General features: G+C 46.9%; 1 protein-coding gene across 2 annotated transcripts in view; it reads right to left on the reverse strand.

Annotated features, from left to right (window-relative positions):
* PCYT1B (phosphate cytidylyltransferase 1B, choline) overlaps positions 1–26,662 on the reverse strand; it is a 132,224-nt gene extending 105,562 nt beyond the window's left edge. For both annotated transcript variants that reach the window (XM_088451514.1, XM_088451512.1), the window contains exon 1: positions 26,546–26,662. In XM_088451514.1, the coding sequence (XP_088307640.1) occupies positions 26,546–26,662 (117 nt within the window). The remainder of the gene's footprint in view (positions 1–26,545) is intronic.
* Between the last annotated feature and the right edge of the window lie 781 nt (positions 26,663–27,443).

Raw genomic sequence — 27,443 nt, forward strand, 5'->3', positions numbered from 1 at the left:
ATTTTCGGAGGTGTGACAGCATTTTCCATCTATAGATGGCATTGCCTAATAGAAGCCTACACGCTTTTATTTCAGAGTTTTCCCTGAGAGGGATCCAATAGGATTCCTCCCAGGGTCCCCGCAGGCTCGTGGATGTGCTGGCTGATGGCCGCGCATGAGCAGAATAACACCAGAGGGATTTCTGGGTAATAAACCCTGAAGTCACACCACAAAGAGCATCTCTTATCGGAAGAGCTGTCCTTTGCTAAAATATTCATGCATATGGCGCTGCTAAACGACGGTATATATGCGATCATTGGTGGGATGCATCGTATCCAAAATGCGATGCTTGATGCATCCCAGCCCATGAGTCCTTCAAACAATACCTTATAGCAATATGAGGATTTCAAAGTGGATATTAAGAAATGTCAAAGGTTTCTTATGCTGTAGTCCTGCATTAATTCTACCCGTTTTCTCAAATAAATCACTAAAGTGAAGTTCCATTACTGAAATTACACCTTCAAAAGTATTGAGCCATCATCCCCAATGGCGATTTATTTAAGTGCTTTATTTATATGTTCAGATAAGATTCTATAATGTAATTACACTAACATCCTATTTCCACTGTTCAGGATCTGGGTGAAGAGGAAAACAAATGTGTCTTACAATAAACATTATTTACAGTTTAAAATATTTAGGGGCCTATTCATGATGTTAATTATCAGGGTCCGAACGGACCCTGATAATTAACAGTCTAACTCGCCGTGGCAACCCGAGCAATTCATCATTGCTCCGGCGTGGTGACAGCTGATGCAAAATCAGCTGTCCCCACGAGCGGCTTCACTGCTCCTTTTCGAAGCAGTGAATCTTTTCACTGCTCCTGTCAGCAGTGACGGGACTGCACATGCACAACCTACAGGTCATGCATGCACACAAGAGCCCCGACGTCCGGCGGAAGGAGCCGGACAGGGGCGGAGGGATACGAAAGGATCCCTTATCTCAACCCGGACCACCTTCCCATAGGGAACTAGCGGGTTGCGAACCCGGAGCAGAAGAATTAGCAATCTGAAGATGATGAATGCGCCGACAGTCAAGCTCCGAAAATATTATATTTTTGGCTTGATGAATGCTGTCCCCATACTAGTGTATGGGGACAGCGGGCCATTCTGGGAGAGGAAGGTAAGTAGGAGATAATAAGAGATATGGTAAGAACTTACCTTTGTTATCTCTATTTCTACGAAGTCCATAGGGTTCCACAGGATACCTTGGGGTATAGGTGATGGCGGCAGCATCGGGCACCACAGAGTTAAATCTTTTAGCCTCCCAAGATGCACTGGGGTCGCTCCTCTATACCCCGCCCCCTAGCCAAGGCCATCAGTTTCGTAACAAGCCATAGGCCGGAGGAGGAGAAGAAAAAGAGAAGAAAGTCTGGAACACACAAGAATCACGTTCTCACCAGAGGAAGACGGAAAAACCAGCGACCAGATGAAAGCCCATCTGCAGTACTGGTGCGACAGGGCGGGAGTCCTGTGGAACCCTATGGAGTTCGTAGAAATAGACATAACAAAGGTAAGTTCTTACCATATCTCTTATTTTCTACTACAGGGTCCATAGGGTATCCACAGGATACCTTGGGGATGTCCCAAAGCAGTATCCTTTAAGGGTGGGGACGCTCCTGTGCTCCCATCGACCGAAGGAAGCATCCTGAGAGTCGAAGGTATGAAAAGCATAATACCTTACAAAAAGTATGGACAGAAGACCACATGGCTGCCTTGTAAAGCTGAACAGCAGAGACACCACGTTGAGCTGCCCACGACGGACCCACAGACCAAGTAGAATGAGTTCTAACAGAGGATGGAACAGGAAAGCCTTTATGAATGTAAGCCTCTGAAAACTCCATGTGAATCTATCCTGCCAAAGTTTGCTTAGTGGCAGGCCAACCCATCTTATGGAAACTATAGAGGACAAACAGGGAGTCCGATTTCCTAAGGGAACTGGTACGATCAACATAAATCCTTAGAGCACGTACCACATCTAAGGAGGCCTCACTAGCGGAGAGGTCTGGAGGAGAAGCCAGTACTATGATTTCCTTAGTAATGCGGAAACTATATACCACCAGAAGTAGAAAACCAGGGCAAGTGCAAAGCACCGTCCTGTCACTATGAAAAATCAGCAAGGGCGACCTGAGAGAGACCCCAAATCTGACACCCTTGTAGCAGAAGTAATGGTCAAAAGGAATACAGCCTTAGCTGTAAGCCATTTTAAATCCACTGAACCTAGCTGTTCAAATGGCGGTCCCTGGCGAGCTCTTAAGACCATAACCAAATCCCAAGGAGCCACTGGTGGGATGAAGGGAGGCTGAATACGAAGTACACCTTGCATAAAGGCGTGGACATCAGGAAGTGTAGCAATCCTACGCTGAATCTAGACTGATAGAGCAGAAATTTGCCCCTTCAGTAAAGCAAGGCGAAGACCGTGATCTAAGTCCGCCTGTAGGAAAGCCAAAAGCCTGGATATCCTAAAGACCTGAGGATTATATCCTTTAGGACGACACCAAAGAAAGTATGCCATACACAGTGGTAGATTCTTGTAGAAGTAGATTTTCCAGCTTTGGTGTTAACCACAGAACCGGAAAAACTCCTGGACGTTAAGAGGGCTGTCTCAACAGCAACGCTGTCAAAAACAGATTACCCAGGTCCGGTGATGGAAAGGACCCTGAGACAACAGGTCCGGATGTAAAGGCAACTATACCGGAGTGTCTACTAAGAGACCCCGAAGATCTGAGAATCAGTGCCGTCTGGGCAACTTTGGAGCTATCAACAGAAGCGTGTCACCTTCTTGCTTGAAACTGCAAATCAGTCGAGGAAGAAGGGAAAACGGAGGGAATAGGTACACAAACCTAAAGGTCCATCTGAACGACAGAGCGTGTACCAGAAGAGATCCTCCGTCTCTTGTTCTGGAAGGCTGCACTTGTTCACCAGTTGTTGAAATACCTCCCTGGGAAGAGACAATTCCCCTGGAAGCATGTCTTGACGGCTGAGGAAGTCTGCTTTCCAGTAGAGGACCCCTGGTATGAACACTGCTGAAATGGCAGGGAGAGAGAGACCTCCGCCCAAGCAAGAATGCGGGACACTTATGTCAGAGCTGCCCGACTTTGGGCTTCATCTTGGCGGTTATGAAAATCACCGTGGTGGCGTTCCAAAATTCCAAGAGATTTATTGGAAGTGCAGATTTTGTTAGCGTCCACCTTCCTTGAAAGAAGTGTGGACCCGGCACTGCTCCTCAGCCTCGGAGACTGGCATCCATCGTCAGAAGGACCGAGTCAGCAAAGCAAAAGAGACGCCCCCTGTCCAGGTGAGCAGTCCGCAGCCACCAGGCTAGAGACAGACGTACTTACGGGGAAAGCACAAATGTCTATGTCTTTATCCGATTGGGCAACACCTCACAGTTGTAGTGGATCAACTGCTGCAGAGGCCTGGAGTGGAACTGAGCATATTCCACCATGTCGAACATCGACCACACGGAGCTCAGTAACCTAATTGCTGAGTGCACAGGCAACCGACGGCTGCGAAGGCAACTGCGTATTCCTGTCTGTAATGCAGAGATCTTGTCTTCTGTTACAAAGATCCCCAGGGGATGGAAGACCAACAGGGCTCCGAAATGGAGCATCCTCAATGAGGGAACTAGGTTGGACTTCTTTAAGGTTATCAGCGAACCATTATTCTGCCGCACAGATATATTTAGTAGCAGATTGCGCTGAAGGATTCCTGGAGACCCTGCTAACAACAGGAGGTCACTCAGATAGGACAACAGGCGGACCCCCTGCATCTGCAGGTGGGCTGCCATGACTTTAGTAAATACTCGAGGCGCAGTGGCCAGACTAAAGGGCAGTGCCTGAAACTGGAAATGGCAGCTTAGCACCGCAAACCCGAGGAATTGCTGATGCGCTAAGATAATAGGGATATGCAGATAGGCATTCTGAATGTCTAGAGACACCCTGAAATCCCCGGGTTCCATTGCCAATATAATGGAACGAAGAGCCTCCATCCTGAACCGAGGAACCCTGAAAGACCTGTTTAGGGACCGGAGGTTGGGTCGGTAAAACCCATTGGGTTTCTATACCAGAAAGAGATTTGAATAATATTCCGTTCCCTGCTGGGATAACGGAACAGGCACCATAACTTCAACCTGGAGCATAGAGTGCAGCACTTTCTGGAGTCTCATGGCCTTGATCTGAGGGAAGGCCTGTAGTGAAAAACCATCTGGGAGGCTTTTGCCGAAAGGAGAGGCATACCTCTCTGGCCCCAGTGTCCACAGTAGTCAGATACCAGCATTGGGCGAACTGAAAAAGCCGGCCTCCCACTTATGGGTCCCCCCAAGGGGATGCCCGTCAGGCCAAAGGCTTATCGTCCGAGTTGGGAGTAGGACGTGTTGTACTCTAAGCCTGCCGCTTTGGAGAGGTCATAGGGCCGAAAGGACAAAGCACCAGACCCAGAAGGGACTGCAGCTGATGGCAGACACGCAGACTCAGCTGCTGCCAGAGTATCCACAATTCAAATGAGGTGCAAATAGGACCTGTCTATGAAAGGGCAAGTATTCCAAACTCTATTTGGAATCTGTATCCGCTGTCCAAGAGTGCAACCATAGGGAGTGGCAAGCTGCCACGGCTGCCGAGAAAAATCTGGAAGCGAGGAAACTTATGTCCAAGGCTGCCTGATTAATATACATGGTTTAGTCTCTGAGATTGCCCCCCAACTCCGCCAATTCCGGCGATGAGTCAGAGTCCAGAGACAATTCCAAGCTATCAGCCCAGTGCTCCGTGGCTCTGGCCACCGAACACACGGCCATAGCTGGTCCGGACGCCCCTCCAGCAAGGGAATAAAGAGAATCTAGGCATATTTAAACCTTACGATCCGTGCATCCTTGAAAAAGGACATGGAGGACATGGGTAACGCAGCACTCCGCAATAGGCATGTTACATGAGAAACTACCTGAGGCGGAGTTTTCCACTTGAAAAACAATTATCCACAAAGGGGTATGCGACAGCCAAACATTTCTGAGGCTGGCATCTTCTACCCGGATTTCCCCACGCTTTCTCTAAATGATCCATCACTGACCAGATAGAGGAACGCAGTGGCTTCACCTTTAATATCCTTAAAGAAGGCATATTAAGTTTTCTGCACGGGGGGATAGTTATACTTAATAACCGAGACCGCACGGACTGCTCGTAGAAGGCCTGGTACATATATTTTTGACCTAGACTCCACCTTTTAGTACGAAGGGGTTCCTGGTCTGAAAGGTCAAAAACAAAATATCACCGTCATCAGATGTCATGGCAACATTATAATGCAGAACATTCTGATACACTACAGGCTCAATGATGACTCCCCTGCAACACGTCCTTTAGGTGCCGTACCGTATTGGACAGTGAACTTACACACGCAGGTTCCTGCGAGACATGGGTGGACAAGAGCGGGAGACACTTGGGTATCACCAGCTGCCTGGGGCACCCCTGTATTGGTGAGAACCCGACCGACTGCCGTTATAACCCATTTGGGGAAACGCAGATGGTAACGCCGGGGTTGTGGCCAGCTGACCCACAAGGGTTATAAGTGCCTTAGCAAAATAAGGCCATGGCATTCCTGCACAGACGCCGGTACAGTAATTGGGCGTGATATCAGAAAAACATGCCCTGCATAAACCCCCAGTGATTAAATCACCCTCCGCTACTGGTACCTTACAAGTGGTACACTGTAGCCGTAGTGGAAATTCATGTTCACTCTCAGCCATAACGAGTGTAACGGAGTGTATGTGACTCCCCTCACAGATAAATACTTTTATAGTGAGGCATGACTACCCTGCAGCACCGCACCGCAAGGGCTTGTAGTAGAGATAGGACAGGGATAGTAAAAAGGCTGATAGTCAGAGTGAAAGTACAGTCACAGCACTAGCAATAAGTCACATACAATGCAGAAATAACATGCTGCACTACCAGCACTGAGATCAACTACACAGACCAGAGCCTGGTAGGAAACAGCGCAGCATACACTGACCTTACCTTTGTTGTAGGAGAGTTATGCAGGGGGACCCGGACCACACAGCCACCAGCTTCAGCATCCAGCAGCGCTTGCACATTCAAGTAAAATGGTCACCGAGGAGCAGAGAGGAGGCGGGCCCTGGTGGAGGAACGCTGAACACAGCCCGCCAGACCGCTGTGGAGAGGCACTGTGCAGCGGGGGAGGCGCCGGCTGTAAACAGGGAAGGCACGCTCCCCTGGCATGCATTTAACCCCAGGGACGCCGGACGATTACCGCTCAGCCGCGGCCCGCTGTCCCTGGGGCTTGTGGAAGCGCAGGTTAATACCTGGTTCCACTTGCAAGCCAGTCCCCAGGGAGCCCCCTGCCTGGGGACTGAGGACTGTGTTTTCCGGCGGGTACCCGCCGCGGGACCCGCTGCTTACCTTGTCCCCTTAGATCCGGCCACAGTCCGGGTGGTCCGGGGTCACTGCTAGCCGTGACCCCAGACCCCCACGAGCATCCCCGGATCGGTATCGGTGTTCTGGTACCGGCGGGGCGAAGGAGCGACAGCATGGACGTCTGAACAGACTGTCCATGCTGTCTGCTCTATATGTGCAGCCACAGCTGCCTCGGAAGATCTTCAGGGGCTGTAACAGCCCCACTCTGCGACATGTGCTCCGACTCCTGGCCGGGCACCGATGAAAACTGATGGCCTTGGCTAGGGGGTGGGGTATAGAGGAGCGACCCCAGTGCATCCTGGGAGGCTAAAAGATGTAACTCTGTGGTGCCCGATGCTGCTGCCATCGCCTATACCCCAAGGTATCCTGTGGATACCCTATGGACCCTGTAGTAGAAATATGTGATGCTAGTGTATGGGGACAGCGGGCCATTCCGCCAGAGGAAGGTAAGTAGGATATAACTGTGATACTAGTGTATGGGGACAGCGGATCATTCCACCAGAGGAAGGTAAGTAGGAGATAACTGTGATACTAGTGTATGGGGACAGCGGGCCATTCCGAGAGAGGAAGGTAAATAGGAGATATACCTGATACTAGTGTATGGGGACAACAGGCCATTCCGCCAGAGGAAGGTAAGTAGGAGATAACTGTGATACTAGTGCATGGGGCCAGCGGGCCATTCCGCCAGAGGAAGGTAAGTAGGATATAACTGTGATACTAGTGTATGGGGACAGCGGATCATTCCACCAGAGGAAGGTAAGTAGGAGATAACTGTGATACTAGTGTATGGGGACAGCGGGCCATTCCGGGAGAGGAAGGTAAATAGGAGATATACCTGATACTAGTGTATGGGGACAACAGGCCATTCCGCCAGAGGAAGGGAAGAAGAAGATAACTGTGATACTAGTATATGGGGACAGCGGGCCATTCTGCCAGAGGAAGATAAGTAGGAGATAACTGTGATACTAGTGTATGGGGACAGCGGGCCATTCCGCCAGAGGAAGGTAAGTAGGAGATATCTGTGATACTAGTGTAGGGGGACAGCGGATCATTCCACCAGAGAAAGGTAAGTAGGAGATATCGGTGATACTACTGTATGGGGATAGCAGGCCATTCCTCCAGAGGAAGGTAAGTAGGAGATAACTGTGATACTAGTGTATGGGGACAGCGGGCCATTCCGCAAAAGGAAGGTAAGTAGGAGATAACTGTGATTCTAGTGTATGGGGACAGTGGGCCATTCCGGGAGAGGAAGGTAAGTAGGAGATATCTGTGATACTAGTGTATGGGGATAGCAGGCCATTCCGCCAGAGGAAGGTAAGTAGGAGATAACTGTGATACTAGTGTATGGGGACAGCGGGCCATTTCGCCAGAGGAAGGTAAGTAGGAGATAACTGTGATATTAGTGTATGGGGACAGTGGGCCATTCCGGGAGAGGAAGGTAAGTAGGAGATATCTGTGATACTAGTGTATGGGGACAGCGGATCATTCCGGGAGAGGAAGGTAAGTAGGAGATATCTGTGATACTAGTGTATGGGGATAGCAGGCCATTCCGCCAGAGGAAGGTAAGTAGGATATAACTGTGATACTAGTGTATGGGGACAGCGGATCATTCCACCAGAGGAAGGTAAGTAGGAGATAACTGTGATACTAGTGTATGGGGACAGCGGGCCATTCCGGGAGAGGAAGGTAAATAGGAGATATACCTGATACTAGTGTATGGGGACAACAGGCCATTCCGCCAGAGGAAGGTAAGTAGGAGATAACTGTGATACTAGTGCATGGGGCCAGCGGGCCATTCCGCCAGAGGAAGGTAAGTAGGATATAACTGTGATACTAGTGTATGGGGACAGCGGATCATTCCACCAGAGGAAGGTAAGTAGGAGATAACTGTGATACTAGTGTATGGGGACAGCGGGCCATTCCGAGAGAGGAAGGTAAATAGGAGATATACCTGATACTAGTGTATGGGGACAACAGGCCATTCCGCCAGAGGAAGGTAAGTAGGAGATAACTGTGATACTAGTGCATGGGGCCAGCGGGCCATTCCGCCAGAGGAAGGTAAGTAGGATATAACTGTGATACTAGTGTATGGGGACAGCGGATCATTCCACCAGAGGAAGGTAAGTAGGAGATAACTGTGATACTAGTGTATGGGGACAGCGGGCCATTCCGGGAGAGGAAGGTAAATAGGAGATATACCTGATACTAGTGTATGGGGACAACAGGCCATTCCGCCAGAGGAAGGGAAGAAGAAGATAACTGTGATACTAGTATATGGGGACAGCGGGCCATTCTGCCAGAGGAAGATAAGTAGGAGATAACTGTGATACTAGTGTATGGGGACAGCGGGCCATTCCGCCAGAGGAAGGTAAGTAGGAGATATCTGTGATACTAGTGTAGGGGGACAGCGGATCATTCCACCAGAGAAAGGTAAGTAGGAGATATCGGTGATACTACTGTATGGGGATAGCAGGCCATTCCTCCAGAGGAAGGTAAGTAGGAGATAACTGTGATACTAGTGTATGGGGACAGCGGGCCATTCCGCAAAAGGAAGGTAAGTAGGAGATAACTGTGATTCTAGTGTATGGGGACAGTGGGCCATTCCGGGAGAGGAAGGTAAGTAGGAGATATCTGTGATACTAGTGTATGGGGATAGCAGGCCATTCCGCCAGAGGAAGGTAAGTAGGAGATAACTGTGATACTAGTGTATGGGGACAGCGGGCCATTTCGCCAGAGGAAGGTAAGTAGGAGATAACTGTGATATTAGTGTATGGGGACAGTGGGCCATTCCGGGAGAGGAAGGTAAGTAGGAGATATCTGTGATACTAGTGTATGGGGACAGCGGATCATTCCGGGAGAGGAAGGTAAGTAGGAGATATCTGTGATACTAGTGTATGGGGATAGCAGGCCATTCCGCCAGAGGAAGGTAAGTAGGATATAACTGTGATACTAGTGTATGGGGACAGCGGATCATTCCACCAGAGGAAGGTAAGTAGGAGATAACTGTGATACTAGTGTATGGGGACAGCGGGCCATTCCGGGAGAGGAAGGTAAATAGGAGATATACCTGATACTAGTGTATGGGGACAACAGGCCATTCCGCCAGAGGAAGGTAAGTAGGAGATAACTGTGATACTAGTGCATGGGGCCAGCGGGCCATTCCGCCAGAGGAAGGTAAGTAGGATATAACTGTGATACTAGTGTATGGGGACAGCGGATCATTCCACCAGAGGAAGGTAAGTAGGAGATAACTGTGATACTAGTGTATGGGGACAGCGGGCCATTCCGGGAGAGGAAGGTAAATAGGAGATATACCTGATACTAGTGTATGGGGACAACAGGCCATTCCGCCAGAGGAAGGGAAGAAGAAGATAACTGTGATACTAGTATATGGGGACAGCGGGCCATTCTGCCAGAGGAAGATAAGTAGGAGATAACTGTGATACTAGTGTATGGGGACAGCGGGCCATTCCGCCAGAGGAAGGTAAGTAGGAGATATCTGTGATACTAGTGTAGGGGGACAGCGGATCATTCCACCAGAGAAAGGTAAGTAGGAGATATCGGTGATACTACTGTATGGGGATAGCAGGCCATTCCTCCAGAGGAAGGTAAGTAGGAGATAACTGTGATACTAGTGTATGGGGACAGCGGGCCATTCCGCAAAAGGAAGGTAAGTAGGAGATAACTGTGATTCTAGTGTATGGGGACAGTGGGCCATTCCGGGAGAGGAAGGTAAGTAGGAGATATCTGTGATACTAGTGTATGGGGATAGCAGGCCATTCCGCCAGAGGAAGGTAAGTAGGAGATAACTGTGATACTAGTGTATGGGGACAGCGGGCCATTTCGCCAGAGGAAGGTAAGTAGGAGATAACTGTGATATTAGTGTATGGGGACAGTGGGCCATTCCGGGAGAGGAAGGTAAGTAGGAGATATCTGTGATACTAGTGTATGGGGACAGCGGATCATTCCGGGAGAGGAAGGTAAGTAGGAGATATCTGTGATACTAGTGTATGGGAACAGCGGGCCAATCCACCAGAGGAAGGTAAGTAGGATATATCCGTGATACTAGTGAAAGGGGACAGCGGGTCATTCCGGGAGAGGAAGGTAAGTAGGAGATATCTGTGATACTAGTGTATGGGGACAGCGGGTCATTCCGGGAGAGGAAGGTAAGTAGGAGATATCCGTGATACTAGTGAAAGGGGACAGCGGGTCATTCCGGGAGAGGAAGGTAAGTAGGAGATATCTGTGATACTAGTGTATGGGGACAGCGGGTCATTCCGGGAGAGGAAGGTAAGTAGGAGATATCTGTGATACTAGATCAGGGGTTCTCAAACTTTTTTGCTCTGGGACCCCGTCTAACAATAAAAATTATTACAGGACCCCAGCATGTTACTGCAGAATGACTGCCACATGTGTGGTCAGCAGACCGCTCATGCACAGTAACACTATGGAGACACAAAACTGTGAGGTGTCCGATTATGCAATCATTTAATTTTTTACACATTGCAGGGACGAGCTATTTTCAAAGCCCCTGTCCCTGCAAGATGAGTCAGAGAGTGACTGAGGAGACAGGGCCGTAGCTAGGATAGTGCGCCCGGTGACATCGCACAGGGCACCACAGGGCAGGGGGCGCTGTTTGGACCAGTCAAATATCTGTTTATTATCATTCTTACTCGCAGTTTCCTCTTATTTCATCCCCAGTATCTCCTGGCCTCCCATATCTCTTCCCTGGCCCTTCCCCATGAGGCAATTCCACTTTTTTGGATGTATTATGTACCTATGAAAAATGAGGGGGGCGCCAATGCTCTTTCTGGCACAGGGCACCAAAAAGTCTAGTTACAGCTCTGTCAGAGGAGACAGTGGGTTACTGGTGAGGCAAAGGGTGATACAGGAGGCAGTGGATAACAGGGAGAAGCTGTGAGTAACAGGGAGAAACAGAGGGTGACAGGGGTGAGGAAGATGGTGGTAGAGGGTGAGGCAAAGGGTGGCATGGAAAGGCAGAGGGTGACTGGGGAGGCAATAGGTGATGTAGGAGGCAGGGGCTAATAGGGAGAAGCTGTGGGTGATGGGGAGGCAGTGTGTCGGAAGGTGGTGGAGAGGCAGGGAGTGGCAGTGGCTGGCAAGGAGCAGCATAGGGTGGCAGGGAGAGGCATAGGGTGGCAGGGGAGACAGTGGATGACTGGGGAGGCGGTGGGAGGCAAAGGGTGACATAGGAAGCAGTGGGTAACAGGGAGAACCAGAGGGTGACGAGGGAGGCAGATAGTGTCAGAGGGTGAGACAGAGGCAATAGGTGATGTAGGAGGCAGTAGGTAATAGGGAGGAACAGTGAGTGACAGGGGGAGGCTGAGGGTGTCTGTGGGTGACAGAGAGGCAGTGGGTGGCAGGGAGAAGCAGTGGATGACAGGAAAAGGGAGTGGGTTGCAGGAGGTGGCAGAGGAAGGCAGCAAGAAGCAGTGGGTGACAGGGAAGGAAGTGGTGACAGAGAGAGGCAGTGGGTGGCAAGGAGAGCCAGAGGATGGCAGGAAAGACAGTGGGTGACTGGGAGGCAGCGGGGGGGGTGGGCTAAGGATGACATAGAAGGCAGTGGGTAACAGGGAGAACCACTGGGTGACAGGGGGAGGCAAAGGGTGAAAGAGAAAGACAGAGGGTGGCAGGGGGTGATTGGGTGACGGGGAGGCAGAGGGTGACGGCGAGGCAGTAAGTGAGAAAGACAGAGGGGGGCAGTGCGTTTCAGGGGGGAGGTGGTGGATGACAGGGGGAGGCAGTGGGTTTTTAATAAATTAATTTTTCTGTTTCCCCCCTCCAGTTCCCACACTATGTGCTCCCTTGTTGCCCCATGGGGTCTGTGCTCAGCACTCCCCTCATTCATCATGCTCCCCTGCTGATGTTTCTTCCCCCTCCACAGTAATCATCACAAATTCTGTATCCCCCCACCCTGGCAGCTGCGGCCCCCCAGGCTGCACTTACTTAAGAACATCTCCACAGACTGCAGAGAGAGTCCGGCAGATGGCTCCTCTGAGTTTGTCTGCTGCTGATGCTTGCTGCCTGTGTGTCAGTTTCTGCTGCTGAGCAGGAGGACAGGAGATACTGAGCACTGGGGTGGGGACAGGGCTGCCTGATGACACCTTCGATCTCTCAGCCAGTGATCCGAGGAGTCTGAAATAACAGACCAACTGGTTTCACTCTCCTCAGATCACTGGCTGAGAGATCAGAGGAGTCATCAACCTGACCCCATGTGAGTCGCGACCCCAAGCTGAGATGGCCGCGACCCACTTTGGGGTCACGACCCACAGTTTGAGAACTGCTGTACTAGTGTATGGGGACAGCGGGCCATTCCACAAAAGGAAGGTAAGTAGGAGATAACTGTGATATCTCCTGCTTTATCTTATTGATGAATGGCCCGATAACTTAATTTTTACAATTGCAGGTGAAAATGTGCATATTTACCTGCTTTTGTGAAAATTAAGTGATGATGAATAGGCCCCTTAGTACTGTGTGTTTAATATAGAATGTTGTTGTTTAAAACAAGTCCATAGAAAATATGCAACACTTATCTTCCTTTCTGCATCTTCCAAAAATTGTGGACTTGATAAAAAGTTCATTTTTGGACACGAATGTAATGCAGTTCGAAAAAAATAATTCACTTTTGTTTCTTGAATTGCTCAGCAGAGTGTAAATGGTAGCATTGGTAATATATTGTCCTGTTGTGCTGAAGTTAAATAAGGTCTTTTTATTATAGAGCAAATTTTACAAGCTGCGTCTTGCACTACCATAACACTCATTACAGAAAACTGCCATTTTCTAGTTAAATGACTTCAACTATATCACTAGTTAAAAACTTTATTAACAATGGACCTGATTCACTACGGATCGCTATTGCGATCGCAGCTGCGTTTACGCACACATGTATGCTGCGAAAATATGCTAATGACTGCAATCGCAAAGCCAGTATAGAGACGCCCAAAGCCAGTATACAGAAGCCCACTACCGCATTTGCACATCCATAATACCTTACAATCCTGCGTATATATCGGGAACATTGAGTAACATCAGCCCCTCATGCACATTTACAACAGGTCTGGCCTAACTCAGAAATTGCTAACCTCGTCGCACGCAGTGAGTACACAAGCTGCGTATGACATCACAGTGGCTAATTTATGCACGTCCAAGTAACAGCGTTCAAGCGGACAGGCACACCTGCGTTTCCCCGACTATCCCATGTCACCACCCCCAAACGCTACCTGACGTCACTCTGCGATGGCTTTGTATCTGCGTACGATCGTAATGCGTACTCACACACGTGCACTGCGGTTCATATGCATGCACAGTACGTACTATCAACTGATCTGTGTACGCGGTTGCAGTTGCGATCCATGCTGAATCAGGCCCAATATACAAAAACCCCACAAATGCATTGTTATTTCACCACATGGCTAGATATAGCCAACGTCATCCTGAGATTAGCCAGGAGAGTGCAGAGGACATTTACCAGCATCAAAGCCATCCGTTTTGCAACTCAGGTAGAAAGGGCATATTCAGAGCCTCCCTGGACTATTTGCTTTGAATGCCCATAAACATCTCCATCTGGGACGGGTTTATTCTGTTGTATTATACCTGCTTTCAATGTCAATTTACCATCTTTATCTGTTACAGCAGAGGTTCCCTAATGCGGTCCTCAAGGCTCCCCAGCAGTTCAGGTTTTAAAGATATCCAGGGTTGAACATAGGTGACTTAATTAGTACCGCAGTCAATTTGATTTATCCACCTGTGCTCAACCATGGATATCTCTAAAACCTGAACTGTTGAGGAGCCTTGAGGACTGTGTTAGGGAACCTCTGAGTTATGGGTTTATTTCATTGTTTTGTATTAATAAGTATCATGTTTCATAATAATGCACTATTGTGAGCCTTTCTGTTTTTATGGAATCAGGGATTTAATTGGATATGCCCCATGGTGTGTATATACCAAGGCCGCAAATAGGGGGGCTAGCGGGGCACGTGCCCCGGACACTGGATTCATAGGGGCGCAGAGGGGTGTCCAGGGGGGTAGCAGCTGTGTATTTGGAGCCACATGTCCGCACCGGCAGCCACTCGCCCGCAGACCTCGAGAGACACAGAGCCCACTGCCGTCATTCTAATGTAGCACCAGTCGCGAGCTAATCGGAACTCGTGGACCGGCTCCAAATACACAGCTGCAGGGCTGCTGGAGGGATGGGTGGCGGGGCATAAGGAGCATTACTGTGTGTGGCATACTGTGTAAAGGGCATTATGGTGTGCAGCATACTGTGTAAGGTGCATTACTGTGTAAGGGGCATTACTATGTGTGGCATACTGTGTAAGTGGCATTACTGTGTGCGGCATATTGTGTAAGAAGCAGTACATTGTGCGGTATACTCTGTAAGGGGCATTACTGTATGCGGCATAATGTGCAAGGAGAATTACTGTGTGTGGCATGGGGGGAGGGTGGGCACCAACTTACTGTCAACCCCAAAGTGACAAAAATCCTACATGCTTTCCTGAGCAGTATTTAAGTATGCTCAAAATCTAAGGGGAATCACACCCTCACCAGTTAATTTGTCATCTGTAATATTTCAATTATTTGGATCATTTGTTGTATACATTTGTTGTTTGAATACATTAGTGGTTTACGCTGTTATACTATGTGATTGTTTTTTCCTTGGTGAACCACCCATATCCAATAATTTTCTTCATTTGCCTGATTGCCTACAATTGGTTCTAAGGAAGGTGTTATTCTTACCTTATTTCACTGTTTACAGACCTAGGGCCTGATTCACTACGGAACGCTATTGCGATCGCAGCTGCAATTACGCACTCAGATCTGCTGTGAAAATATGCTAATGACTGCAATTGCAAAGCCAGCACAGAGACACCCACTGCCGCTTTTGCACATCCGCAAGGCATCGCAGACCTGCGTATACATCGTTACCATCAAGTAACATTGGCCCCTAATGCACAATTACAACAGGTCTGACCTTACTCAGAAATTGCAACTGTCGTCGCACGCAGTAAGTACTCAAGATGCGTATTCCGTCGCAGTGGCTAATTTATGCAAGCCCAGGAATTGGATTCAAATGGACAGGCATGCCTGCGTTTCTACAACCACTCCCCCGTCAACAAACCCAAACCCTGACGTCTCGTCCCTCGCTCTGCGATGGCTTTGTATCTGCGTAAGTGATCGCAGTGCGAACGCAATGCTTACACACACACGCGCACTGCAGTGCATAATGCACAGTACGCACCATCAGCCGATTTGCGTACGCTTTTGCAGTTGCGATCCGTGATGAATCAGTCCCCTAGTCCCATGTATTAACCCACCACCTGTTACTTCTGTCTTATTTAGTTCTAAGGAGAAGAATCAGCATTAATTACAGACTACTTCACTCCCTTTTATCTCTCATTTCACCACTCAGGGATCTCATTACTCTTCTTACCATGTTTAAAGTCTGTTGTGGACAGATCTGGCGTTCCAGAGCACACAGAAAAAGGGGATGAAGGAAATGAGAGAGGTGAGAAGGAGGTAGGAACGACTGGATGTGATGTGATATGATGGTTGGGAAATTTTGTGATGCTAGAAGAAATGTGTAGGAATGTGAACAGATAATGAGGATTGTGGGGGGTTCGGGTTGGGGGAAAATTTCACCTTTCTCCAGGAAGAAGTGGATGAGACAGTGGACCAGGGAGGAGACAAAAGTGATGATATTAAGTGTTAGTAAGACAGATGTTTCACTCTTTTCCTTTATTTACAGATACTGTAGATCTACAATCCAACAAAAGTAGGCACATACTGATTTCCAAAATGTGTGCGTGTACCTATGAATGTGCTATGTAATCAAATAGACACAAATGTACAAATATTGTGCGTGTTGGTATATTTTTTGGGGTGTAATTGGTAGTATACTATTTCATAGTACATAGAAGCTCATTTAGACCCGCTCGCTAGATGTGTTCGCTCGCACCCAGCGTATGCAAATCCGGCACACACCCAGCAAGGCAGGCGATCGTACGGCAAGGCATAAGCATGCCCACTAAGTCTTGGCGTGCAATCACTGTGTGTATGCAGATGCCCACCAGCCTGTCTTAAGACGCCCATTTGTGCACTTCATCTCCAGGAAGTGTATGTAACCATCGGTACAATGATGACCATCGGATGCATTCGCAGCGCTTGAGGTTGACTAAACCCTGCCGTAAGCACTGCAATCACTTCAGTGTAAAATTCAACCATGTGACGTGTACAATGACGCTGCCTGTTAATTATGCAGACCTCTGAAACGGTGTTAAGATGCTCAGGCACGCCTGCGATCGCACCCCCACCCCGTTTCTAGTGGCCTGCCCCTGTTGCCACCCACAAAAGGCTTCTCCTGACACTCACTCTGCTGGGCTGTCTATGCGCGGAGAGCGAACGCTTCTTGATCATCCGCACTGGTTCGCGCATGCCCTTGGCTATTGAAATCAGTGGGGGTAATTTATTCAAAATAAAAAATGTGTAAGTTCAGTGCAAAAAGCTATTATGTATTAGCAACATAATATTACTATTTTTTGTCTTGATATTATTAGTAACATGAGCATAGGTTGATGCAGCAGGATGGTGCTTATTGCAAGGTGAGATTTTTGCACCTTATGATAGGCTCAAAAGGTTTGACTTGAGTATATTATAGTGTTCTATGGAGAATGGGGTTCTATGGAGACAATGGGAATGAAATGCCGCCAGTTCAAATCCCGACAACGGATGCCTGACAGGATCAAGATCCCGACAGAGGCAGGAAAGTGCCCTAACCTCCCCTGTCAGTCCCCTAAACCTAACCCTCTCTTAGTGGTGCCTAACCCTAACCTCCTCCCCCTAGTGCCTAACCCTAACCAACCCCGGAGGTGAATAACCCTAACCCAGCTTTACCGCTCCCTAAACCTATCCCTCCCGGGGGTGTGCCTAATCCTAACCTCTACCTGGGGATGCCTAACCTTCCCCCCTAGGGGTGCCTAACCCTAATCTCCTCCCCAATCCTAACCCTCGGCCCCTACTGCTAATGCTAAGGACGCCCCGGGTTTACCTTCATCCGGTATGTCGTCCTCGGCATTCCGGCGTCAGGATTATGATGTGTCGGTATTTCGACGCCTATCATAAATCCCTATCCGGCATTCTGCTGCTGGTCACATGTCTACATCCCCTATGGAGCATACAGGTAAGGCAGACTAATGTGCCCACAAAAGTAAAATTTTGTCTTGTAGGAAAAAAAATGTGTAATCTTTATCAATTGGTAGCGTGTACAAATTTTGTTTAGGCATTCCTGTTTTATTAAATGTAATAAGAGCCCTTTAGTCATCCAAAATTGGCAGCTTTTCAGACCACTTGAATTGCTAGTAATTGGACCTCAAATGCTAGTAATTATAATTTTTTACATTTCTTTAAAAAGTGCCAGCATATTCCAAAGTGCTTTACAATTGAGAACAAATATAGTAATGTACGTATTAACAGACAGACCAGAGGTCTCACCGGGTGTGGTAACACCCGGAGTGGGAACTTACAGTACGTTGCGCTCGCATGCGCCTAAGTCACACACGCACAGAAGGGGGCGTGGGCCTCTGAAGTGTGCTGTTTAGGGGCGTGACCACATCTCACGCCCCCTCCTCGTCACTTTGGGGGCTTGCCCAGCGCTACGGGAGAAGCTGGAAAGTCCCCAGGCTCTCCCAGCACAATGTAAATGACACGTGCATGCGCGCATAATCCATCACGAGCTGCAGCTCTGCTTGATGACACCATCCGAGGGGGTGACACCAAAATAGAAGTCAAGCTCTGCTATTTTGGGATCACCCCCTCGTTTGGTGTCACCCGGTGCAGCCCGCATCCCTGTAATAATGACAATAGTTTAGTCCACCGATATAGCCTTATCCCACCGGCGCCGGGCAGCAATGTTTACACTATTGACGTTTGATACATAAAATAAAGTGCCACATATGGCAAACTGATCCAGCTTCATTCCCAGGCAGGAGCATATAAGAGAGGAGTGGGCCTGTGTGCAGTCTCCATCCTGGGCCCCCTTCTCTCCACCCGGCTGCCGGCAGTGCACTGAGCACAGCAGACTTCGGGCACTAGAGTAGACTCTAGTGCTGTGTCGGAGTCTACTGCGCATGCACAGGTCGCCGACGCAGGACTTCGAAGAGGTAAGTAATTAATAAATGGGTTCAGGGTGTGCAGTGTGGACCCCCCTGGACCCAGAGGCCAGTGTGCACCGCACACCCTGCACATATTATAGATACGACCCTGTTCCCAGGGTGTAAAGTGTTTAGTTTGGTAGAGCGAAAATATTAAAGTTTAGATAGGGAACACATCTCATTCAGTCCTAGTGTCAGATACCAGTGAGTGCACAAACAGATTTGTCCAACGAATGTGTCTGATCAACAAACAAGATCATTTGAACATAAAAATGTGCAATGCCCTCAGCATTTTTGTCCTGGGCTGTAGAGAGCAACGGCAGGCCGGGGTGATGAGGCGTGTCTAAACCCTGGTGGCATGGTCACTTCTGCTCAAAAAGTGAAATCAATAAAAACCAGAGATGTGCGCCAGCCCCCGTGTTTTGGTATTGGATCTGTGGACCTCATTCAGAGTCGGTCGTTGCGGCCACACGGTCGTACGCCACAGATGTTCGCTAAACTGGCCATGCGTAAAGTTCGCAATGCGCGTGCGCAAACTAGCTGCTACGATCTGAAATTTCTCTCTCCTTGAACACAGCCAGGTCTGTAGTTTGAGTGACAGAATGAGGCGTTTGTGGGTGGTAACAGGGGAAGGTGCTTTTGAAAACGGGGGAGTGGAGATCCGAACGCAGGCGTGCCTAATTATGCGAACGGCGTTTTATGGGAATGCATAATTAACAAAGTAGTGTCATGGCACACATGACATGGGTGGTTTGTACACTGACCTGATCGTAGTGCTTAAGAGAGGGTATGGTCAACCTTAGGCTCTACGACCAGTTCCGATGGTCTTGATTAATCCTTATATGGCCGGAGATGACGTGTAATGCGTAAGAGAAGGGGGCGTATTTTTTGTCTTATGGCCGCATCCTCCCCTTGGTCGGCCAGCTAACGATCGGATCTTAAGGACGCAACTTGCGAGTGCATCATTTGCATATCCGGCCCCTTTTCCCTTATGACCGTGCGGCCGCAACGACCGACTCTGAATGAGGTCCTGTATCTCCTTTGTGTTTTGGATCTGGATTTGGTTTACTAAAACCACCTTTGCGTGTATTTTTTTCTAAAAAATCATAAAAATAGCTGAAATCACATAATTTGGGCCTGTTTTTGTTCTTACTGTATTAATAACCTCAATAACATTAATTTACACTAATTTCCAGTCAATTTTGGCCACTTCTCAGCTCACAATATTGATTTCATCCAGTTTAGGCCAAAAGGTTGTACCGAGCTAGCTGGCTGACTAAGCTAAGTGACAGTAGTGGGCGTCACAAACATGTGGGAGTTCAGCTTCCAGCATGGCACATCTAATAAACTGAGTGGCACTGCAATGGCAGACAGTATGGCACTTTAATAAACTTTGCATATGCAGTACGGAAGTATTGATTAGTTTGTAAATTTATTTATTTTAATTTTTTGATTCTGAAGAAAATTTATGAGGGAGGATCAATGTAGGATCAAGTACTTCAGTTCCTGAAATACATTTGTGACCTGGAGGAGGTTTGGTATTCGCATGTGGATAGTTTTTCAGCAGATATTATGCAGTGTCTGCACCATCACACAGAGATGCTTGGGGCAAAAATATGGGAGCAGGCTCACTGAAGCCCACTTGTGTCCAATCCTATGTGAACCAACCACCTAAAACCTAATCACCTGAGTGACATCTGCACCAGGCTTGCCTACCCTCCCGAATATCGGCTGCCGCTCCCGACCGCCTAGAAAGGCAGGCAAGCCTCCCGGCTGCCGCCTTCCCCCCCCCCGTATACCTACTAGAAACCCCCACAGCGGGGGGGCCCAATGATGCGATTCGCGCTGAATGGCGTCATCGTAGCTCCGCCCCCTGCTTCACGATGCCTTTATTTTCGGAATTGTGAGGAGGGGACGGGGCCACGATGACACGATCGTGTGGCCCCGCCCCAAATCGGACCCATTGCCCGGCCACACCCCCCTCTGTTTGCAGGCATTCAGCTCCCACCCGGAAGGAGGGAGCTGAATGTCAGCAAGTATGATCTGCACTCCTGTAACTAACACACAGTGAGGGCAGCCATTTTGTGCCGCATCCTCACTGAATATTGATTCAGCCCATACACACTGTATATATTTTATGTATCTCATAGAAATGCTGTGGCCATGCTTGTGGAGGTGCTGCTAAATAGTACACACTGTACACAGATGTTTACTTTGTGCTCAGGGAGGTTGTTGGAGATAATGGGACCAAGACTTGCTGTTAACATCAGAGGAAAGCAGCCTGCAGCTTTCCGTCTGAACTACAACTCCCAGCATCCATGCTGTTTGCCGCACCTTCTGGAAGTTGTTAACAATGGGTTGCGCATGTGCAGTACGACTCCTTGCAAGTTCGCATGCAGAGTCGCAGCAGACTATCAGTGATTGACAGTCTGCTGCCATTTCTGGGTGAGAGGGGGTGGCGACAGCCTCCGTTTCCCAAAATGGAGGCGTGTCGCCGCCATTGGGGGGAGTGAAGAGGCTAAGAACTCTGTCGGCTGACAGATATTTCCTGGCCTTTTTTGAGCAACTGCGTTTGCAACTTCAGTGAGCCCATGGTCAATCAAGTTGGCAGAGGATCATGCTGATGTTCCGTTGCAGCATCCATGCACGCAACTCGGAACAGTAATGCATGGAGGAGGCATGATGCCTCCTGCTGCATTACCATAATAGTGCTATCGCAGCTGTCACCATTGTAGCAGCTGCAATAGCAATACCGTTGGACCCTGAATAACCCCTTGGTCTGGTTCATAATTGGTATTCAATTAATTTGTGAATTTTCCATGGTAATCTCCTCTTGATCACACATGCATTCAAATACTTTTAGGGCCAAACTTGCCACCTACAGCTGTCGGAACTGGCTACTAGTCAAAATCAAAACTATCTCTGCTGTTGTTTGTTTTGCAATGTTTTCCTATTCATAATTCATAATTTAAGCCTAATTCATGTGTAGTGTAGAATGCCACTATGAAAGACCCATTCTAGTTATTTGTAAAAAAAAAAAAAAGATTGCCTTCTTGTGGGTAAGGAGCTGGAACCATATTAATTCAAGGTATTTGCTTGTGGAATGCATAAATTATGCATTGCATACTGTATTAACAGTTACACAAACATGCATTAGCAGGAGCTGAACCGTGGGAGTAGATATTCACTAGAATGAAAGAGGAACACCATCCATACAAGAGAAAAACATCAGACACATGAATGTCCTTCAATGCATTTGTGGTAATAAATGTATCATTCAAATAAACAATAGCAAAATGTCATATGAACACATACTCCATAGGGAATCGGGATGCCGGTGGTCAGAAGACCGACAGCAGCATCCTGATGTTCAACATACCGACAGGGGCCGGTAAGTATACCAACCCTCCCCCTCTCACCCCCTAACCCTTCCCCGGTGGTGCCTAACTCTAACCTCCCCCCCGGTGGTGCCCAACCCTAATTCCCCCTTCCCGCACCCTAAACCTAAGCCTTCCCAGGTGGTGCCTAACCCTAACCTCCCCCTGTGGCGCCTAACCCTAACCCTCCCTCCCTGCAACCTAATCCTCCGTGTTGGGTGCCCAACCCTAACCCACCCTGGGATGGTCCCTAAACGTAAACCCCCATGCCCGGGCTAACCCTAATACTTACCCGCATACTTACCATCGAGATGCCGATGGTCAGGATCCCAACGTATGTATCCTGATCTCTTCGGGATGGTGGTGTCGGCATTCTGACTGACTTCGAGATTCCGGCATCGGTATATTGACATAAAGGATCCCGTCCACCGGCATTTTCACCGCATCCCCTCCATAGATGTGTATATTGCCAGTTGCCATATAATGAATAGAAAGCATTCGAGATTTGTTTTATGCTTTCACTTTATTCATACTTGCCGACTTTTCTGGCAGGTAGCTGGCCTAGAGGTGGCATAGAGGGTGGTTGTTGGGCTGTACGGGGACGTGGGTACACGATTGTATCATCATGGCCCCGCCCCAGCTATACAGTGCCAAGATCACATGCACTGCATAGCGGGAGGCGGGGCTTCGATGACACGGACCACCCACTTGCGCACTGTAAGTGGGTGGCTGCGGGGTAGGGGGTGCAGGTAGCTAGAGGAGGGGCAGGAGACTTGCCCTCTTTTCCTGGCGGCCAGGAGCGCTACCCGATTTTTCAGGGAAAGTAGGCAAATATTATTTTATTTATGTAATATTGTTTTCTTTGAGTGTTGATCTGCACATCAAATCAGTGGTGTATTCAATTTTCAAAGTCTCATTCAGAGCAGGTTTAAAAAGAGTGAAATGAGCAGGGTTATAGTAGTAATAGATGTAGTCTGTGTATTCTAGGTCTGTAATAGATGACAGTTATACAGTAGGTGTCTGTTCCTGCTACAGTAATCATTACATAAGAAGCCTGTACCAGGTTATATTAGACATGTACATGGCAGATGGCATTCATCTATTAATATATCTGTCTTCATTCACCGTGGAGAAGGGCACTCAGCCCTTCACTCTCTGTCCCACTTTCAGAGCAGGATTTGATGTCCAGCACATACAATCTGCATGGTAACCTCACCTATCATCATTAGTACAGCCTACTTTTTGTCATTTCTTTTCATTTTTACAGCTGCTTTACTTATTTTAAACCTCTTTAATTCTGACAAATCCTCCACCCCGTAAAATGTATAAACGCTAAAATCATGTGCCAAAAATTAAATAGTCAAAAGTGTAATATCTTATTATGTGTTAAGGAAAATTTTCCGAGCACCTCCTTACACTGTCAGGCCCATTCTGAATAAATGTATGTCATTGGTCAGAAGTAATAAAGCTTGTGCTATATCAACAGATCTATCCCACATGAAGAGACCTTCTTCTACTACTACTCCACTCCCTCATTCTTTACATTGACTGCCTGTATCTTATCAAATCCACTATAAAATACTTCTAATGTACAAGGCCATAAACAACTCTGCACCAAAACACATTTCTTCTATTGTCTCAAAATATTTCCCATCTCGCCACCTCCACTCTGCACAGTGCCTGTTCCTATTCCCAGTTACAGGATTGTTTGCAGGCTGCACCCACTCTGTGGAATACCGTTCCTCGCACAATAAGACTTTGCTCTGACCTCCAAACCTTCAAGCGTTCCCTGAAAACTTACCTCTTTAAGCAAGCCTATCACAGTCCAGAAGAATCCATTTAGCTACTCTACCTAATTAACTCCCCTCTACACAGTTCAAACAAAATTTAGATGTGTTATTTCATTTCGAAGGCTCTAATTCCCGGCCAAAATTGCTGATTTAGGGGGCGATTCAATTCAGCATGAATTTAACAGCGGTGGGAGGGAGCTCCTGGAGCTGTTCAATTCAGCGCGCTGTTTAGTCAGACTAATGATTTCTTCTCGCACCCTCCTGAGGGTGCAAGGAGAAATCCATCTAAAGTGCGAGCCACGCGTCTGTTTTCCAGCTTAATGTGGTGCTAACAGTCTCATGGCCAGAACTTCAGTCTGAGAATGAAACACCCAGATTAAGTCACGAGAACCGACAATCTTCGACTTAACTACTTCCCAACAAAGTATACATCGTAGTAAATTGAATAGCTCCTGGAGCTCCCTCCGGGCGCTGTTCAATTGTTGCTGAATTGAATCCTATGGATTCAACAGTTAATAGCCCTTACTAAATTATTTACGTACATGTGTTCCTCCTTCCTCTCATACTGTTATCCTTTCCCTTCATCTGAACATCTATTGTTTTCTGAATTATATTTACTTTGCTTTTATCCTAGCACTCAGTTAACATTCATTTTACATGACTGTAGAATTATGCTTCCATAAATTATATTGTAACAAGTAATGACTGCTAAATTGAGTTCTAATCTCCTTAAAAATGGGTCCATAACAGAAAGAAATGTGAATACAATAGACAACTGTCCTGTGACCAAACAGAAGGTAAACTAATCTTAGTGTCCAGTGGAATTTGGTGAGATAAAATCATATAAACAAAGGAAAGATAATAGTGAGGCAATCCTTTTAGCAATTGGGAAAAGTAAATATTGTATGAGCAAATTATTTGCAGTTTATCCATTATTATTGTAAATGATCTAATGTTTGCACTATCTAACTGCTTAGTTGACAAACATGATTAAAAGAATGGTGATTAGCATAAAGTAAGTGTTATAAACAAATAATTTATGTAAAAAAAATTATAGTCTCCCTAATCCTATTGTGCATGATATAACATGGCCCTAATCCAATACTGCCCCTAATGTTTAATTGCTGTCATGGCTTCACCTCTGGCCATGCCTCCTCCCAGCATCAGTGAGGAGAGATGGAGCCGGCCAGGCCCGTGACAGCAGATGTGCAGCCCTGTTCAGAGTAGTGGGGGATCTGTGAAAATTTTGCTATGAGGCCTGCCCCTATCTCCATAGATTAGAATTAATCTAAAATATGGAATATTGTAGTTACATTGTGATGTAGATGGACACATAGATTGACAGAACAAAGATCCGGAGAAAGCCTGTGTGTGTGGTCCATTAAAGTCCCAATTTTTATTTATTTATTTTTACGATTTTTATAAATTTTGCACAGTATGATATAGCCTCTTCCTATTTTCTTTAAATATATTTGCTTAATTAAATGTATTAATGAAATATTCCAATAATGAAAACAGGGGTGTGTGTTGGGGGTGTAGCCAATTTAATAATTTGCATACCTCCCTACAGTCCTGATTTGTCCTGAGAGGTATGACCTGGTCTAGTGTACTGGACAAACCCCATTGCTACATGGACACAACCCTAATCTAAAGCAATCACTTTCCCCTTTGTGGAATGTGTCTCTATTTCCCATTTTGATTTTTGCATTTCCAGTGGATAAGACACAAAGCTCATCAGTTGTCCAAGGCCAAAGAAAATTGATATAAAGGCTTTGGGGAAAAACCAAACTAGAGGGATAATGCAAAGTCAATACAAAAAAATTACAGCAGGCTGAAGTCAATACATTAAATTTGCCAACTTTAATATATTGGTTTGTACATAGTGAAACGAAATGACTTGCCCCATTCAAGCCCGCCCATGGCGTTTTCAAAGGCAAACGTTCTGTGAGCCAGAGTAGACCAGCACTCCCTAAAAAAACATTATAGCGCATTTTTTTGTTTTAAATGCTAATTGTTAGTTCTGCATAAATTTCAAGGCTAGACAAGAACAAAATTTAAATTACCTTAATACATTTTCATAAGTCACTTTGAATATTTAGTGCACTGCCTAAGGCAACACAAATTGCTGTCACACAAATTTTAAGTGGCCTATAATTAGTAATTTACATACATAATTAATGATAAAAAGCTTTAACTCCTGTTTTGCCAAAAAGACATGGCAGATTAGTAAATAAGATTAAACTATGAAATTCTGAAATATTTGTATTGTTTCCTTCTGACAGAAATTCTCTTCAATTAAATTAAGTAGAAACAACTATCACCACAATCTTTCAAGTTAATGTATGTTCAGCACCCTGCAGTAACAAACCAGCGTTAAAGCAAACACACAGATTTCCTCAGTCACTGTACAAAAGAGAACGCTTTCTGTTAATGACATTTGAAGAAGAACCCTATGGGGCTTGGAGAGCGGCACTGCTTCACCTGTAAAGAACTAGTTTATTGGTACTGCTGACATGCAGAAACCAACTTACTGTACCACACAGAAGAAAGAAGACAAGCACAATATAATGTAAAGAATCAGCACTGCCACAGGAAAGCTGCTTTGTAATGCAACTTCCCATACTGCAGTTACAGTACTGAAACACACACAGCACAGATGGATTAGTCAGAAGCTAAGTTGTTTACACAAAGCTTTTGCTTCTAAATCCCTTTGTTTCACTGACAAGCACATCACATGTAGCATTTATCTTTACTTACCAAGTGCGGCTGAGGACAAGTATGCTCCAGTTCTTCCATGGTTTCTAAGGGAAGATTACCACAAAGGGATATTGGGATACCTGTTTCTGACTCAGCATCAAGGCTGAGAACTGGCATGGCCAGACGAGGCTTCCCGCAGCTCTCCCCCACAGTGTGGAACTTCTCTCTGGGATTCAGTGCACTGGATATTTCTCCTCGCTTCCTCCCTTTTTTTCCCTTGAGAAACGAAAGGTCGTTGTTTAAATCTTATAAGTAGAAGCGGTGATGCACAGGGCCTTGGTTTATCACTATAACAACCAGCCAGAACAGAAAGCACACAGCACAGAATCCACTGGCCTTATTTGCATGATACCTTGTGGTTGGATAGTGTCATCCAGTACAGGTTTAAATGAATGATTGTGCATCCTGTGAACAGAACCAGTCCATGGAGTTTGCCTGGTATTGTGTAGGATTTCAGGCATGCCTTAATTTTTATATATTATTAAAATAATATTTAAGTTGCAAACATTTAGCAGATTTCTGAGAATCCCCAGAGTCATTTCTAGATACTGTTTAACTAGTTTTCTGTCTATGGGGCCTGTTTATTATTATTTGGCGATCAGACTGAATTTGTGTCATCACAAATTACCAATAGTAAACGCCTCTGCAATACTGGCACGGTGTGCAAACAGTTAACCTGCCGCTTGTCTGCCGTGATATAAGCATGTAGCTAGCAGAGTCACACATACGCATTGGAAATCAAGGCCAGGGTTAGACTTAAGGTGCACTTAAAAAAAAAAAAAAAAAAAGTAATTTATTTCTCTATTTTCTGTGTTAACGTCATCCTGATATGGGAATAACATAACAAGGACTGTGGCAGTACTTGTGATATGGAAAATGTTGTAATTTTATAAATACA

The sequence above is a fragment of the Taudactylus pleione genome, unplaced genomic scaffold, assembly GCF_031769625.1.
Source record: "Taudactylus pleione unplaced genomic scaffold, aTauple2 ptg000026l, whole genome shotgun sequence".
In the NCBI taxonomy this organism is placed as follows: Eukaryota; Metazoa; Chordata; class Amphibia; order Anura; family Myobatrachidae; genus Taudactylus; species Taudactylus pleione.